Here is an 18,379-nt window from a genome sequence, read left to right as displayed (position 1 = left end):
TTCTGGTGAGGATACGACCCTCCGCAGTTGTAGCAAGTTTCCCCCTGCGTACGAGGCACAGGCGGTCTCTGTGTTAGCTTTGCTATACAAGATGGTGCTTCCGCCTCGCACTCAATGTTCTCTATGAGTTTAGCTTGTTTTTCGGCGGTATCATTTACACGTGCTGTTTCAAGCAATTTTGCTAAAGTCATGGTGGGATCTCTGAGTGCTTGTCTCCGTAATTTAGAGGAGATGCAGCCTTGTAAAATCTGCATTTGGATCTCTTTGTCGACATCTGCAAATTCACAGTAAGCTGCAAGGTGCCGTAGTCGGACATGATATTCATCAATATTTTCTGTTGCTGACTGCTTTAATTGTCTAAACTTGAAGATTTCAAATGCCGCATTTCTGTGTGGGGAGAAGTATTTGCTTAATGCTGCCTTGCTGAGCTCATAGTCTTTGTCTTCTCCAGTATTAGGCAGAGTAGTGAAGATATCATAGACTTGTTCCCCTGCATAATGTAATAGCATGGCTTTCTTCCTGGTATCATCTGATATGTTCATGGCTTGTAGGAATATATCAAAACGCTTCAGCCATTTCTCCCAACATGCTGCTAGGTTAGCTGGGGACTGATGTACATCAAAAGCAGGGAAGCCAGGTAAACAGGCCATTGTTGTAGAGCTGAAATACCTTTAGTTGATGATGAACGCTTCCTCGTCGCCAGTTGTGGTGTTGTTATGCAGACGAAAGGAACTCCAGAAGGCCACACAGAGATGCTGGATGGTAGGTTTAAACAGCCATACTTTTATTCTCCTGCTTCCGTTCCCCTCTCCTCCCTTGTCCCCCCCTCCCCATTACATCATCGTTACTAGGCAGAAACTGAAACAAGGATAACAGCCAACCAATCACAGATGTAGTAACAACATCACATCTCTCCTCTTCTCACAAAACAAAACAACAATAGAACTGGATAACGGTTCAAAAATTCACATTAGTACAAAGGGTTTTTTTTTTTTTTTTCTTTTTTTTCTTTTTACTGCAGAACATAGTCCAAGAGGTGGGCTGGCGGTCTTCGATTTGCCCTCACTGGATAGCGGTGAGACATCTCAGTCCCAGATGAACTTTCCGAGTCCTCTGAGGTATCCTCCCTTGGAACTGCTGAGCTCTGGGGACCCGGCAGGACGTCATCGCCATCTGCCTCGTCTGTTTCTGGGATATAGTCACAAAGTTTTTTAAAATGTGACACGTTCCTTGTGACCTGGCGACCGTGATCTTGAGCAGTGACCATGGTGCCTTTGACTTGTGTGACCTGAAAGGGTTCAGGATAGTATCGTGATGCAAACTTGTCACTAGGTCTTAGTCTTTTTACAAGGACCCAATCTCCCACCAAAACTTCCGGCGGCTTGCAACGATGACTGCTCTTATCTGCATACCTCTTCATCTTCTGTTTGGATATGGCATCCTTAGTAGCAATTGGTGTTTGAACAGGACTCAGCGGAACGCTCGGGAGTTTGACACGCATAGGCCTGTTGAACAGCGCAGTGGCGGGTGGTACCCCGGTAGTAGAATGGGGTGTAGCTCTGTACTGTCTAAGAAATCTGTGTAGCTCTTGCTGTAAATCCTTGTGCTCCATGGTAGCGATCCTCAAAGTTTTGTTGATTGATTGCATGAACCGTTCCACTTCACCATTGGCCTGAGGCCAGTAAGGAGTTATTTTCCTGTGAGTGAAACCCAGATAGGTTGCGAATGATAGAAAGTCTGTGCTATTAAAAGGTGGTCCATTGTCGGATTTCACTGTTTCCGGTATGCCATATGCCGAGAAGATCTTGTCTAATTTTGGTATAACAGCCCTGGCAGAGGTTGTCGAAACATGTTCAATGACTGGGAACCTCGAATAGTCATCCATGACAACCAGCAGATAGGAGTGATCCGGTAAAACACAGAAGTCAACACTAACAGCAGTCCACGGGCCCTCTGGCAGGGGTGTCATTTGTAAGGGTGCGCGTCTATGGTCAATTGTAGTTGCTTGGCAAGGTATGCAAGTTTCAATAAGTGCCTCTACTTTTTTGTCTAGTCCTGGAAACCAGACTTTCTCTCTCAGTAATTGCTTTGTTTTCACCACCCCTTGATGAGCCTCGTGGGCCAGATCCAGTACTCTGCTTTGAAGCTTCTGGGGTATCACCAGCCGATTGTTACGCAACAGTAGATTTGAATCAGACACGGAGAGAGCATGTCGTGCATTAAAGAAAGCTGTCAAGTAGGTTGTTTGATCTGGTGTTTGGAGGCGGGCTTCAGCAAGAAAATTGCTCCAATTTTTAGATCGAACAGTCTCTATAACTAACTGAAGTTGGTGATCGGAATCCACCGTTTGTTGTATTTCCTCCATAGTCATGGCTTTTGGCACAGAATGTGCAACAATAAAATTGATATGTTCCTCTGCAAGGATAGTTGCTGGGATGTCGTCCTTGGTAGTTTGTGGTGTTGGGTGTCTCGAGAAGTAGTCTGCCGGATTACCAGCTCCTGCCTCGTATCTCAACCGAAACTGGTAGTTCTGTAGGCGGAGCAACCAGCGTTCAAGTCGTGGGGGAGGCTTTGAAGAATGTTTGTTGAAAAGCGGAATGAGCGGTTTGTGGTCACTTATCACTGTGAATTTATGTCCCATAAGGTACAGATGAAAATGAAGGCATCCCCATACAACCGCAAGAGCTTCCCTTTCAGTTTGTGAATAGCGTTGTTCTGTCTCTGTTAAGGCTTTGCTTGCATAGGAAATGGTAGAGACGTTGCCTGCTTTGGACACTTGTGTGAGAATTGCACCCAGGCCCACCGGACTTGCGTCCACGATCAGCTCGGTGGACTTTAGAGGGTCAAAATAGGCCATGACGGTGTCGCCAGTTAGACTGGACTTCATGGAGTCGAATGCTGCTTGGTGTTCAGTAGTCCATGTCCAAGGAGTGTCTTTTTTCGTGAGTAGTCGCAGGGGTTCGGAGACCGTGGCCAGATCAGGTATAAATCGTCCACAGTACGTGACTAGTCCTAGAAAACTGCGAACCTCTGACACATTTTGAGGTTGGCTAGCTGACTTTATGGCAGAAATTTTCTGAGGATCTACTGAAACTCCTTGCTCAGAAAAGATATATCCAAAGAAGCTTAATGACTTTTGGTTAAACTCACATTTTGACGGATTGACAGATTGCAGGCTTGCAGTCTCTGAAACACTTGCTCTAAGTGACTGTCATGCTCCTCTTGGGTTGTACCATATATAAGAATGTCATCACTGACGTTTAGGACTCCTGCTATTCCAGATAGAACCTGACTGATAACGTTCTGAAATATTTCTGCCGCAGATGAGATACCAAAGTTCAACCTCTTGAATCGTCGTAAACCCACGTGGGTACTAAAAGTTGTAATGTATCTGGAATCTGGATGCAACTCAAGTTGATGATAACCTGATTTTAAATCAATTTTAGAGAATACTTTTGCACCATTCAGGTCTGCGAGAATGTCATCAATAGTGGGCGTGATGTGCCTTTCTCTTTGAATAGCCAGATTGGCATGCCGCATATCCACACATAGCCGGATTTTACCAGGCTGCTTTGGTTTTGGTGCAACAACAATAGGCGATACCCAAGGGGTCGGGCCTTCAACTCGTTCAACAACATCAGACGCTTCCAGATCATGCAGTTCTTGCTCCACAAGTTTGCGGACATGAAATGGGATGCGCCTGTGAGGTTGAACAGACGGCTGTATTGACTGGTCAATATGCAATTTTATCTGAACGTCTTTTAGCTTACCGAGACCTTTAAAGAGATTGGGGTACCTCTGCATGATGTGTTGGGCCGAAGAACCCGTGACGCTATTGACCAGGTTGACCAGACCCAGACATATAGCAGTACTGCAGCTGAGAAGCGTGTCTGCGGAGCACTCTACTACATATACAGTGTCGGTGATGGACTTGCCGCACAGGGGTAGTGCCGATGCTGAACCATAAGGAAAAATCTTTAGGCTAGTGCTTTGTAGAGCAGGTCTGTTCGGGAGTCGGCTATAGACTGCACGGCTGATGACGTTTACTGACGCCCCCGTGTCTACTAGGGCTTCCACCGGACTGCCATTTATCAGGATAAGTCGCCTTGGACTGGTAAGTGCCTGCAGTGTTTGAGATCCCTCTGCAGTTACTGAGAATAGATAAGTACTGTGAGGCTCGTCAGTAAGCTGCAGCGTTTGGACTTTTTGTGACCTGGGTTGTACTGTGGGATGAGGGGATTGTGGTTTGGATCTACACACTTTTGCAAAATGGTTTTGTTTTCCACAATTATGGCAGGTCCCCCCTTTTGCTGGGCAGATATTCTGGTGAGGATACGACCCTCCGCAGTTGTAGCAAGTTTCCCCCTGCGTACGAGGCACAGGCGGTCTCTGTGTTAGCTTTGCTATACAAGATGGTGCTTCCGCCTCGCACTCAATGTTCTCTATGAGTTTAGCTTGTTTTTCGGCGGTATCATTTACACGTGCTGTTTCAAGCAATTTTGCTAAAGTCATGGTGGGATCTCTGAGTGCTTGCCTCCGTAATTTAGAGGAGATGCAGCCTTGTAAAATCTGCATTTGGATCTCTTTGTCGACATCTGCAAATTCACAGTAAGCTGCAAGGTGCCGTAGTCGGACATGATATTCATCAATATTTTCTGTTGCTGACTGCTTTAATTGTCTAAACTTGAAGATTTCAAATGCCGCATTTCTGTGTGGGGAGAAGTATTTGCTTAATGCTGCCTTGCTGAGCTCATAGTCTTTGTCTTCTCCAGTATTAGGCAGAGTAGTGAAGATATCATAAACTTGTTCCCCTGCATAATGTAATAGCATGGCTTTCTTCCTGGTATCATCTGATATGTTCATGGCTTGTAGGAATATATCAAAACGCTTCAGCCATTTCTCCCAACATGCTGCTAGGTTAGCTGGGGACTGATGTACATCAAAAGCAGGGAAGGCAGGTAAACAGGCCATTGTTGTAGAGCTGAAATACCTTTAGTTGATGATGAACGCTTCCTCGTCGCCAGTTGTGGTGTTGTTATGCAGACGAAAGGAACTCCAGAAGGTCACACAGAGATGCTGGATGGTAGGTTTAAACAGCCATACTTTTATTCTCCTGCTTCCGTTCCCCTCTCCTCCCTTGTCCCCACCTCCCCATTACATCATCGTTACTAGGCAGAAACTGAAACAAGGATAACAGCCAACCAATCACAGATGTAGTAACAACATCACACTAGCCATACTTTATATGGGAAAAACCTAGTGAGAGGTTCCCTTTAATTTTCAAATGTTAGGTCATAATGGTGCACAAAGGCTTAGATCACGCCAACAGTGCATAGAAGTGTCTTCATGGCCATATTAAATGACTGTCACTTTTTCTGCAAATATTACGCTAAACTTCATATGCCTGGTATTATTTTAGTAGGGGCTACATCCCCTATAAAAAAAAACTTTATGCAGTCTAATTGTCATCTTGGGGTTTCAGACTCCCTTTCAGTAAGCTTAAAATTAATTTCACTTCACGGATGAATGTATTGCTTGTGCTTCGGGTGATTGACAGCTTGTTTAGATAGATTGATAATCAGTTTCCCATTATCAGCTGCAGCGTTAACCCCTTTGTCTCGTCTAAAACTACAAATCGGCAGTCACTCTATGTGAGTATTGTCCAGTGTCAGCATTGGGAGAGGCAGTCATGTGACTGCAAGTATGTCATTTGCATACTTCCAGCCACAATCCGACTATGCAAGTAAATTGAGCGCGGACGTGCCCATCTATTTGGATTGTGGCTGGGAGTATGCATATCGCATACTTGTGGTCGCATGACCACCATTCCCGGCACTTACGCTGGAAAATCCTCACAGCAAGCAGTGCGTGCACTGAGAGGATTCACAACTCTGCATTCACATGGTGCATGGTTTTAGACCAGACAACCCCTTTAATGCTCCTAAAAGGGGTTATTTAAAGCTGGAAAGTTATCCACTATCCACAAGTGGTTGGACATCCAGTGTTTCCAAAAACTGGAGCAGAGGTCGATCATCCGCACTACCGCTCCATTCATTGTTAATGGGAGTGACGAAGATTACTGAGCGCTGTGCTCTACTGATCTTTGGCATTCCCATTAGAATGAATCGAGCAGTAGTGCGGATGCCTCTGCTCCATTCAACTGGGGCTCTTCAGATTCCCGGTTCTCAGGATCAGTGGGAAGCACGGTGGTTGGACCCCCAGTGATCGGAAAATAATTCAAACTTGAGATATCCACTTTAAAGAATATCTTTTGGGATATTTTTTATGTTATACACCTATTCTGAACAGATCTGTGGGTTACCCAGTTCTGTGGCCCTCACCAGTCGCTGAATAAAAACCTTCTAGAAGACCTCCAGGAGATAGGAGAGCATGCACACAGCGCAGAGTGGATCCAGTAAGTAGAAAGTCCTGTCTCCTGAGCTGTGCACTTCTAAGAGGTCTTTAGAGCAATCGGTGGGGAGCTCAGGTCCCACCTCATCATGATGCCTCTTCTCCATACTGAGCCAACTTCAGACACACCAATCTGCTGAGAATTAATGGACCTAAAACATAAGATATCCTCCATAAGTTACTCTTTAAATATTTAATAAAGCTCCTGCCTAGGACCAAGCAGTACTGTGATTCCTATTTGGTCCACAGTCTGATGATGACTGGTAACAACAACTTCAAGCATCTCCTTACCATTGTTAAGGACATACTGGAAGTTGTAGGTTAATGCTATACAGTTGTATTTGGAGCAAACCTGACACTACAATTGATTGCTGTACTAAGTTTGGCAATGTATTCATGTACTGATGGAAGTTCTAGTGATGTATTGACGGTGGTTCTGTTGATGTTTTACTGCACTGACGGTGGTTCTGGTGATGTACTACTGCACTGACGGAGGTTCTGGTGATGTTTTACAGCACTGACGGTGGTTCTGGTGATGTATTACTGTATTGACGGTGGTTCTGATGATGTATTACTGCACTGATGATGGTTCTGGTGAAGTATTACTGCACTGATGGAGGTTCTGGCAATGTTTTACTGTACTGACTGTGGTTCTGGTGATGTATTACTGTATTCACGGTGGTTCTAGTGATGTATTACTGCAGGGGCGGCTCCAGGTTTTTGTGGGCCCTGTGTGAAAGAGTCTCAGTGGGCCCCTTTAACACATACCACGATTCATGATGCACAGATACCGCAGAGAAATATATATATATAGTACAATGCCAAAGATTTCACTTCTTACATTACATGACCGATGTTACGGGTCTTAGTGGTGGAACCTCTGTGCCGTGGTGCAAGGAGGGACCCAGAGGGGCGTGACTAAGTATCAACTCAGACTGACCCTGGTCGAACGGTGGCTAACGACTCCGTGACCAGGGAGGGACCGAGCAGAGGGACCAGGTGCTACTCTGGGGACGACCTTGTGAGAGAGCAGGTGGCTCCCACGGGTCAGATGACTGGGACTGACCGGTATAGCGGATGGGCACAGCAAACAGGCAGAAGTCTCTGGGTCAGCAGACGGGTGGTCACGGCAAGTGACGGCAGGAGCCTCCAGGTAGGCTATCAGGTGGTCACGGCAAGTGACGGCAGGAGCCTCCGGGAAGGCTAGTCTCTGGGTCAGCAGACGGGTGGTCACGGCAAGTGACGGCAGGAGCCTCCAGGTAGGCTATCAGGTGGTCACGGCAAGTGACGGCAGGAGCCTCCGGGAAGGCTATCAGGTGGTCACGGCAAGTGACGCCCAAGCAGGCTGAAGTCTCTTGGTTAGCAGGCAGGTGGTCACGGCAAGTGACAGCAGAGCCTCCAGGTAGGCTAGCAGGTAACAGGCAGGTAACAGGCGAGTGCTCCCAGGTGAGCAGGCTAACAGGCACAGCAGGTAGCAGGCAGGTAACTGGCAGGTGCTGCCTGGTAAGCAGGCGGGCTTGCCCATAGACAGACTGGAGGGATGAACGGAAGACTGTCGGGCAGGAGAGTAGTCAGGCTGGCGGACTGGAACAGTAGTCAGGCTGGCAACTGGACCTGAGGGCTGAAGCAGAGGTAAGTATACAACAACTATTGCTCGGGCACCTCCATTTTGGAGGAGGTGCCTTATATATGGGAGGTCCTCCAGCAATTGGCCGGGGACTCTTTACGACGGCGCGTGCGGCCCCTTTAAGAGAGAGGGAGCGCGCGCGCGCCCTAAGCACAGTGCCCGGGAAGCTGAGCGCACCAGCAGCAGCAAGAAGAGGAGCGCGGGATGACGCCGCGCGGGGAGCGGGGAGGTGAGAGGGACGACGTCTCTGCCTGGCAGGGGGCAGAGACGCCGATGCTACAACCGATATCTATTGTAAATTCCACAAGCTCAGAAACCGGCGAATCGCTCCATACAGAATACTGGCCCCCATATAACACTCCATACAGGATACTGGCCCCCATATAACGCTCCATACAGGATACTGGCCCCCATATAACGCTCCATACAGAATACGGGCCCCCATATAATGCTCCATGCAAGCTGTGCCCCCACATAATGCTCCATGCAGGCTGTTTCCCCCACATAATGCCTCATGCAGGCTGTTCCCCCCACATAATGCCCCACGCAGGCTGTTCCCCCCTTATAATGCCCCATGCAGGCTGTTCCCCCCATATAGTGTCCCATGCAGGATGTCACCCCCCTCATAATGCCCCATTCATTATGTCACCCTCTTATAATGCCCCATGCAGGATGTCACCCCCCCTTATAATGTCCCATGCAGGATTTCACCACCCTTATAATGCCCCATGCATTATATCACCCCCCTTACAATGCCCCATGCAGCATTTCACCCCCCTTATAATGCCCCATGCAGGATGTCACCCCCCTTATAAAGCCCCATGCAGGATGTCACACCCCCCTCCCTTATAATTCCCCATGCAGGATGTCACTTCCCCCATATAATTCTCCATGCAGGATGTCACTTCCCCCTCTTTTAAATGCCCCATGCAGGATGTCACACTCACCCCTCCCTTATAATGCCCCATACAGGATGTCACTCCCCCCTTATAATGCCCCATGCAGGATGTCACTCCCCCCTTTTAATGCCCCATGCAGGATATCACTGCCCCCTTTTAATGCCCCATGCAGGATGTCACTCCCCCCTTTTAATGCCCCATGCAGGATGTCACTCCCCCTCTCTTTATTAATGCCCCATGCAGGATGTCACACACACCCTTTTAATGCACCAAGCAGGATGTAACACACACCCCTTTTAATGCCCCATGTAGGATGTCACCCCCCTCCCTTATAATGCCCCATGCCTCCATACATTAAAAAAAAAAATCAAATACTCACCTCACTTCACCTCACCTACATGTCACCTCACCTATACATGTCTGAAGAGAGAGAAATGAAGCCCCTCTTGCCCTCCTGGTACCTCCGCCATCCCCCAGATCTCTTGATCAGTCCCCCGGCCTTCCATCATCTTTCTATAAAAAGAAAAATGGGGGCACACGCACAGTACGCCCGCAGAGATCTGAGAGCCCGTACCAGGCAACAATAAAGAATTTTCCCTATTGGTTCCTTTTGATCGCTATGATAAACCCTATCACAGTGATCAAAAGAAGAAAAATATTAAATCACATCCCCCTTTGTCACCCCCTTAGTTAGAAAAAAAATTATAAAAAAAATGTTTTTCCATTCTTTGCAGTTAGGGGTTAGGATTAAGGGTAGGATTAGGGTTGTGTTGGGTTTAGGATTAGCATTGTGTTAGGGTTGGGGTTAGGGTTGTGTTGGGGTTAGGATAAGGGTTATGCTGGGGTTAGGATTAGGGTTGTGCTGGGGTTAGGATTAGGGTTGTGCTGGGGTTGTGTTGGGGTTGTGTTAGGGTTGTGTTAGGGTTAGGGCTGTGTTGGGGCTGTGTTAGGGTTTGGGTTAGGGTTGTGTTTAGGATTAGGGTTGTGCTGGGGTTAGGATTAGGGTTGTGCTGGGGTTAGGATTAGGGTTTGCATTAGGATTAGGGTTGTGTTAGGATTAGGGTTGTGTTTGGGTTGGAGTTAGGGTTGTGTTGGGGTTGGGATGTTTTCAAAAGTAAAGAAAAAAAAATGATGACAATATGACGATTAGTGTTGAGTGCAAGTGTTCGCTACTTGAGTTTGCATCGGGTGCTCGAGTGACATGCTAGAGTCCTTTGCCCCACATGTTTCACAGCTGTTATACGGCAAAAAAAAACACACACAGGGATTGCCTGTCATATACAGGCAATCCCCGCGTGTTTTTTTTGGGTGTCTAACAACCGTGAAACATGTGGGACAGGGACTTGAGCATGTCACTCGAGCACCCGTGATACTCGGTGCATACACAAGCAACCAATGCAAACTCAAGTAGCGAGCACTTTTGCTCAACACTAATGACAAGATATTCAATATGACGACCTAATGTTATCAAATTCTGTGTCGTACCTCTGGGTTAAAAATGCTCACTATACCCCTTGATAAAAATCCTTGAGGGGTGTAGTTTCCAAAATGGTGTCACTTGTGGGGGGTTCCCATTGTTTAGGCACATTAGCGGCTCTCCAAACGCAACATGGCATCCGCTAATTAGGCCAGCCAATTTTACATTCAAAAAGTCAAACAGCGCTCCTTCCCTTCCGAGCCCTGCCATGCGCCCTAACAGTGATTTTCCCCCATATATGGGGTGTCAGCTTACTCAAGAGAAATTGTACAACAATTCTCGGGGTCCATTTTCTCCTTTTACCCTTGTGAAAATAAAAAATTTGGGGCTAAAAGATTATTTTTGTGGAAAAAGTTTTATTTTTTATTTTATTTTTTATTTATTTATTTTTAATAAAAAAAATTCTACATTATAAACTTCTGTGAAGCACCTGGGGGTTCAAGGTGCTCACCACACATCTAGATAAGTTTCTTGAGGGGTCTTATTTCCAAAATGGTGTCACTTGTGGGGGGCTTCCACTGTTTAGGCACATGAAGGGCTCCACAAGTGCGACATGGCGTCTGCTGTAGATTTCAGACAATTTTGCGTTCAAAAAGTCAAATGGTGTTCTTTCCCTTCCGAGCCCTGCCGTGCGTACAAACAGTGTTTTTTCCCTACATATGGGATATTGTCGTACTCAGGAGAAATTGCACAACAAATTTTGTGGTCTATTTTCTCTTGTTACCTTTCCAAAAATAAAAAAATTTGGGTCTGAATAAAAATTTGTGTGAAAAAAGTTAAATGTTAATTTTTTTTCCACGCTGCTTCAGTTCTTGTACAGCACATGAAGGGTTAATAAACTTCTTGAATGTGATTTTGAGGACTTTGAGGCGTTCAGTTTTTAGAACGGTGTCACTTTGGGGGATTTTCTATCATATAGACACCTAAAAGTCACTTCAAATGTGATGTGGTCCCTAAAAAATGGTTTTGTAAATGTTGTTGGAAAAATGAGAAATCGCTGGTCAACTTTTAACCCTTATAACTTCCTAAACAAGAAAATTTGTTGCAAAAATTGTGCTGATGTAAAGTAGATATGTGGGAAATGTTATTTATTAACTACTTTGTGTGACATATTTCCCTGATTTAAGGACATAAAAATTAAAGGTTTGAAAATTGAAAAATTTTCAACATTTTCGCCAAATTTCTGTTTTTTTCACAAATAAACGCAAGTCGTATTGAATAAATTTTACCACTATCATGAAGTACAATATGTCACACAAAAAAAACATTCTCAGAATCAGTGGGATCTGTTGAAGCGTTCCAGAGTTATTACCTAATAAAGTGACAATGGTCAGAATTGTAAAATTTGGCCTGGTCTTTAAGGACATAATTGGCTCCGTCACTAAGGGATTAAAAGACTGCCATTATAAAACACAACCATTTTGGGTTGCTAGAACAGGAAAGAGAGCTGAGTCTCTGTACCACACAGTGCATGTGAAGAGTATGATTGGTTCATAAGTTGGTTCATACTGATATGATACGTTTGAACATTGGCATTCCACTATCTTTCCCTGTTGGGACCTTGAAAGGTAAACATTGTACAATATCTCAAATTAGAATTAGGGTGCATTTACACTGGCCGATTATCGGCAACAAGAGTTCTTAGGAAAGCTCACTTTCCAATAATTGCCCAGTGTAAACAAGCTGTCAGTCAATATTATTTGCCTGCTTAAAGAGTAGCCGTCATTTTAATTTTATTTTCATAAATCACCAGAACACCTGAAAATAAGAAACTTTGTTATATATCTTATCAAGAGAAATGTTTGTTTTCTCCTCATGGACTGATAATTCACACTGTAAACCCTGAAATAACAGTTGCTTCTCATGAGATTCTTTGGAGAGGGAAGGTGGGAGGAGGAATGAGACACCCCTTAGGGCACATTTACACAGTCTGATTAGGGTTGAGCGTTCCTAGGAACAATTGTTTCCCGTATGATTTTTAAGTTTGCTTAAAAATCATCGTTCTCAGCAGCACATGTCCCTTGTATACAGCACATGTCCCGTGTATACACAGTGTATACAGTATTGTTTTGTGCACAAAACAATACTGTACAGTAATAGTACATTGGGAAGAGTGGTCTGCGTGTCTAAACAGGCTACTGAACAACTGCCAATCGACTTCTGTGTAGTCACCTTTGACTAACAGGAGGTTGAAGACTAGAGGACCGACATATCATTTAAAGTAAATTCCTTTTCAGAAACAACTGTGCAGGTGAATACATATGTTTCGCCATGTCAGTCATGTTGGCACACTTAAAAATGTTTCAGAAAATGAAGTATTTCTCCTAGAAAATGATTTCAATTACACGTTGTTATGCACATGTTTATTTCCTTTGTGTGTATTAGAACAACACAAAAAAATAAGAAAAAAAGGCAAATTGGGCCTAATTTCACACAAAACCCCAAAAATGGGCTGGACAAAATTGACGGCACCCTATTTGGTTGCACACCCTTTAGAATAAATAACTGACAAACCCCCTGGTGAAGCTGCATGCGAAACGTGGTACTGCGCAGTGTTGTCTTTATACATCATGGCATATGGAGGGTATAAGCTTCAGTTTAGTTTCAGTTGATATTCCATATTATATGACCGTTAATGTATGGTGTCTCTTAGCTCTTCAAATTGATATTTCCCACTGATATGATTGTTTATTTGTAGCATCAATGCCCTATAATGTGGTGTTATATAAATTCCATGTTTCTGTAATCTGTGAGGACTATTATCCTATGCCCCTATTACTTTGTTAAACTACCTGATTTTTAGTGTAATTTCATGCTATTTGTAAATCGGACCACACTGCTCATTTTCCTTTTTTTGGGTTTTATGGTATTTTTTTAAATGTTTTTGTCTTTTGTAGTTGTTAATAATTGTCTATTAATAAAGTTTAAACATATTTTGATAAAAATTCTGTACTTTATTTTATTTGATTTGGTGGTAATTATTAGATTATATATTGTTTTTTTAGTACCCTCAAAATTTAATTAAATTAGATTATTTTGAATATGAGTTTCAATTTTCCAGTTTTGGCTACTAATTTATTTATAAGTTGCCACCCAGAATTCAGATTTGTGTGTGTTAAATATTAATATATTGAAATGTGTTTTCAGGAAGACATTTCCTTCACAACATGCTACTCTTTCAGCATTTGCAGCTGTCTACGTGTCTGTGAGTATATATCTATAAATTTTTTTATGGTATCCATTTATCATTGTCTAAAAAACATACGGGGAGATGTAAAGAGGGAGTGTATATATACACATGCTTTGCTCTATACCCCATGTGATATGTATATATACACCCTGCTGTATTCCCTCTATTATATACATACATTCATACCGCTCTCTCTCCCAGTCCATTCGATAACAATATAACATGATTAGTCAGTGAGGGGGGGTAGGAGATACACTTTATTTCCAGGGCTGAGTGTCCGGTGCTTTGCGTTACACCTAAATACTGTATCAATGACTAGTGTTGAGCCACCCCCGTAGTGTTCGAGTTCGGTTTGGTTCATCGAACACCCGTATGTTCGCCGAACTGTTCGTCGAACACCGTCGAACACCGTTAAAACCAATGGCAGGCAAACAAAAACACATAGAAACACATAGAAAACACCTTCAAAGGTGTCCAAAAGCTGACAAACTGCTCAGAAGACACAACTAACACATGGAAAAGTGACAAGTACATATAGTCATGCGAAAAGAAAAGAGGTGGAGGAGTAAAAGGAGGGGGAGACACAGATATAGGCATGTCACGCCCTTCTAAAACCAAAAAAGTGCGAAGCCGACACGGCCAGTCAGTTCCTGCCCGTGCAACCTCCGTGTCGCCGGGTTTGTGCCAGAGCCGCGGTGGACCCTGACGGCCAGCCCCCCTCTCCCAATACTGGTGCCTGTCCGCTGGTGGGTCGAGCGAGCAGGTCTAAATCTTTTTAATTTAAATTGTCTCTCTAATTTGAATGAGTACACTTTAAATCATTTTACAAGTATCTATTGGAGGGGAAGTCTCATGCCAGCAGCCGCGTAATTCCAGCTCCAGTAGCGTCCACTAAAGCTGCTGCTGTTAAAAAGCTTTTATAAGGATCGAGCTCGGCGGTCCACCACAAGGCGTCCTACCGCCAGTCCCATCCCCTGTGCCTTGGGGTGCCTCCCCGATGCTCTTCACTGAGTGTCCCGGGGGCCCGAACCATTTCCTTTGAAAAAATTAAGTGTCCAAACTACAGGTGGTGTAGCTTGCTTAACAGATGGGATAATCCGCTGACTAGCAGACACTGCTACTAGGCACAAAGTATTTCTTGGGCTAGATGCAGTTAAAAATTTGTAATTAGATACTCTAGTTGGATGCTGAGAAAGCATTCCATAGAGTCTACTGGCACGCCATATATTATTCTCTTAAAAAGCTTGGGGTAGGGGTCTAGGGGACCCTTTTATAGGCAAAATCACGGCCCTGTATCGCAATACGTCACCTAGGCTGAAGATAAATGGAACATTTTCATCACCTTTCATAATCACCAATGGGACAAGGCAGGGATGTCCTCTGTCCCCTCTCTTATACATCCTAGAGACAGAGCACCTGCTCTCATCAATTCCCCATAACCCCAATATTAGGTGGATTGAGGTGGGAGGCACCAAGTACAAGTGCTCTGCATTTGCTGATGATGTCCTAGTATATATCACTCAATCACATATATCCATCCCTGCTGTTATGGCTGAAATAGATCACTTTGTTACATGGTCAAATTTTAAATCAATGCAGCGAAGTCTGAGGCCCTCGATGTCTCCCTCCCCAAATCCATACAGGATTCCATCCAGTCCAACTTTCCCTTTGCCTGGCCCTCACAGGGTATCAAATACTTAGGAATTCGTATTCATAGAGACCTCTCCCGTCTATTTTATCTTAATTTTGGGCCCTTTATTGAACAACTCCATACAGACCACAGTTGGCAAGTTAGAACTGTAAGATTCACTACGTGAACCACTGGTGTTTTGTGGAAAAGCACATGTACACTGTGTTCCAAATTATTATGCAAAAAGTGTTTAGGAGTGATAAGGTAAGAATTTTTTTGTTTGTCAGTTAAACTCATTGATGGTGATGTGTGTCAGGGCTCTTTATATCACTGTAAGCAATTGCAGACACCTGTGCTAATTAGTTTGGCAGGTGTGTCCAATGAAAGGCAAGACTACTTAAGAAGGCTGTCCCACATTATTAAGCAGCCTACATTTTCTGCCAAAATGGGAAGAAAAAGGATGTGACGGCTGCTGAGAAGCAACAAATTGTGGAGTGTTTAGGTCAAGGCATGACTACAATCAACATTGTATAGACACTTCATCCTGATCATCGCACAATCAAGAAGTATGTAGCTGATTCACAGTACACACGTGTGCATGCTGATAAGGGAAAATTGAGGACTCTTTCCTACAGGCAATTACGTCAGGTTAAAAGAGCAGCGGCAAAAAAGCCTTGTCATAGCAGCAGACAAGTTTTTGAAGCTGCTGGTGCCTCCAACGTCCCCCGAACAACAAGATGCAGAGTCCTTCAGAGGTTTGCAGCTGTGCGTAAGCCATCCTGTCGACCTCCTCTATCCACTGTACACAAGCAGAAACAGCTCCAGTGGGCCAAACAATACATGAAGACTGACTTCAAAACTGTTTTGTTCACCGATGAGTGCCGTTCAACGCTCGATGGTCCAGATGGATGGAGTGGAGGATGGCTGGTTGATGGACATCCCATGCAAACACGGCTACGGCGCCAACAAGGAGGAGGTGGAGTAATGTTTTGGGCTGGAATCATGGGGAGAGAGATTGTCGGCCCCTTTAGGATCCCTGAAGGGGTAAAGATGAACTCCATAATGTATGTGGAGTTTCTCAAACAGCACTTCCTGCCATGGTTCAAGAAGAAGAACCGTGTATTCCGCAGCAAGATCATTTTCATGCATGATAATGCACCGTCTCATGCTGCACATAACACATCTGCATCTCTGGCTGATATGGGCATAAAAGGGGACAAACTTATGGTGTGACCCCCATGCTCCCCTGACCTCAACCCCATTGAGAACCTCTGGAGCATCATCAAAAGGAGTGTCTATGATGGCGGGAGGCAGTTCACATCTAAGCAACAGCTCTGGGAGGGTATTCTGTCCTCATGCAAAACAATTGAAGCAGAAACCATCCAAAACCTGACAAATTCAATGGACAAGAGAGTTCAGAAGCTCCTTTCGAACAAGGGGTCCTATGTGCAAATGTATCATCACCTAGAATAAAGTTTTGAGTTGAAAACTGTTTGATTTCAGTTTCTAATAACCTGCTAATGCTTATAATTTCAAAAATGACCATTTTTTTGTTCTTTATTAAAATGAAAAGGTTGATCGAAGAGTGTGGGGGATCTAAGAGTGTGGCAACCCAGTAGTCAGGATTATTTCGAATTCTGACAATCGGAGGGTCATGTTGCAGGTAGTGCAGCAAGAAGGCACTCATGTGTCTTGCGCATCTAGGAGCCCCAAAATTATTTTCCGGGCTAGATGCAGCTAAAAATTATTATTAATTTGAAAGCTGGTGGAGCTTAGTATAGATGGCCTAATAGAATCAGTACTGCAAACTGCTACAAGGCCCAAATTATTTTCCAGCCAAGATACAGATAAACATGATTAGTAATTTTAAATCTGGTAGAGTTTAGTATAGATGGCCTAATAGAATCAGTGCTGCACACTGCTACAAGGCCCAAATTATTTTCCAGCCAAGATACAGATAAACATGATTAGTAATTTTAAATCTGGTGGAGTTTAGTATAGATGGCCTAATAGAATCAGTACTGCACACTGCTACAAGGTCCAAATTATTTTCCAGTCAAGATACAGATAAACATGATTAGTAATTTGAAAGCTTAAAATGGTTGGTGAGGTGATTTTAACAAATCATCAAGCTTTTACTCTCCCCAGGATGACACAGGGGTAGAAAAGTCATTTCGGATCCATGATTTGTTCATCTTTATGAACGTGAGTCTGTCTACATTATCAGTGGAGAGCCGCGTGCGCTTATCTCTCAGCACACCACCAGCAACGCTGAACACACGTTCAGACAGAACGCTGGCTGCGGGGCATGACAAGATCTCCAAGGTGTAAGTGGCGAGCTCCGGCCATTTATCCAGATTGGAAGCCCAAAAAGAGCAAGGGTCCAGTGACCCAGTCATGGCTTCAATGTTTACTTGGAGATACTCCTGTACCATCGTCTCTAGGCATTGACTATGTGTCAGACTTCTTGTCTCCTGTGGCCTTGCAAAGGATGGGCTAAAAAAGTGGTGAAATGATTCCGAAAATTTAAGGTACCAGCAGATACTGTGTTTCTGTTACGTTTTGAGGGCTGAACACTCGACGGTCCCACGGTTGGCAAGTTGGAACTGTGAGATTCACTACGTGCACCACTAGTGTTTTGGGGAAAAGCACATGTAAGATTCTGCAACAGTCTCTGCTGATACTCCTGCATGCGTGCATCTCTTTCTATGGCAGGAATAATTTCTGCAAATTTACTTTTGTACCGGGGATCTAACAGTGTGGCAACCCAGTAGTCAGGATTATTTCTAATTCTCACAATTCGAGGGTCATGTTGCAGGTAGAGCAGCAATAAGGCACTCATGTGTCTTGCACATCCAGGAGCACCAAGTCCCTGTTGTGTTGGTGGCGATGTGATCAAGGTCTCCCTCATCTGATGAGTCTTCCATCAGTTCGTCCTCCACTTCTTCCTGGGCTCCTGCACCTTCCTCACTAGTTTGGCTGCTACCATGCACCCTGGTAAAACCATCTCGCCCGCCCTCACATGCCTGCCGCCTTGGTGCTGCCGACCGTCTGGACCTTGCAGATGTTAGCCCTTCCGCATACAACTCCTCCTCCTCTACTTCCTCCACCTCCTCTTGTGCCACCACCTGACTCCGAATTCTGT

General features: G+C 44.6%; 1 protein-coding gene across 1 annotated transcript in view; it reads left to right on the top strand.

The window, feature by feature from the left end:
- The window catches only part of PLPPR3 (phospholipid phosphatase related 3), a 183,032-nt gene that overhangs the window by 130,906 nt on the left and 33,747 nt on the right, over nt 1-18,379 (top strand). The window contains exon 6 of the mRNA XM_073655184.1: nt 13,562-13,619. Coding sequence (XP_073511285.1) covers nt 13,562-13,619 — 58 coding nt within the window. The remainder of the gene's footprint in view (nt 1-13,561; nt 13,620-18,379) is intronic.

This window comes from Phyllobates terribilis, unplaced genomic scaffold (assembly GCF_046119375.1).
Source record: "Phyllobates terribilis strain yellow unplaced genomic scaffold, ASM4611937v1 Scaffold_1__5_contigs__length_1240528914, whole genome shotgun sequence".
Classification (NCBI taxonomy): domain Eukaryota; kingdom Metazoa; phylum Chordata; class Amphibia; order Anura; family Dendrobatidae; genus Phyllobates; species Phyllobates terribilis.
The sequence above is the reverse complement of the archived record's forward strand: the minus strand, read 5'-3'. Positions and strand labels throughout refer to the sequence as shown.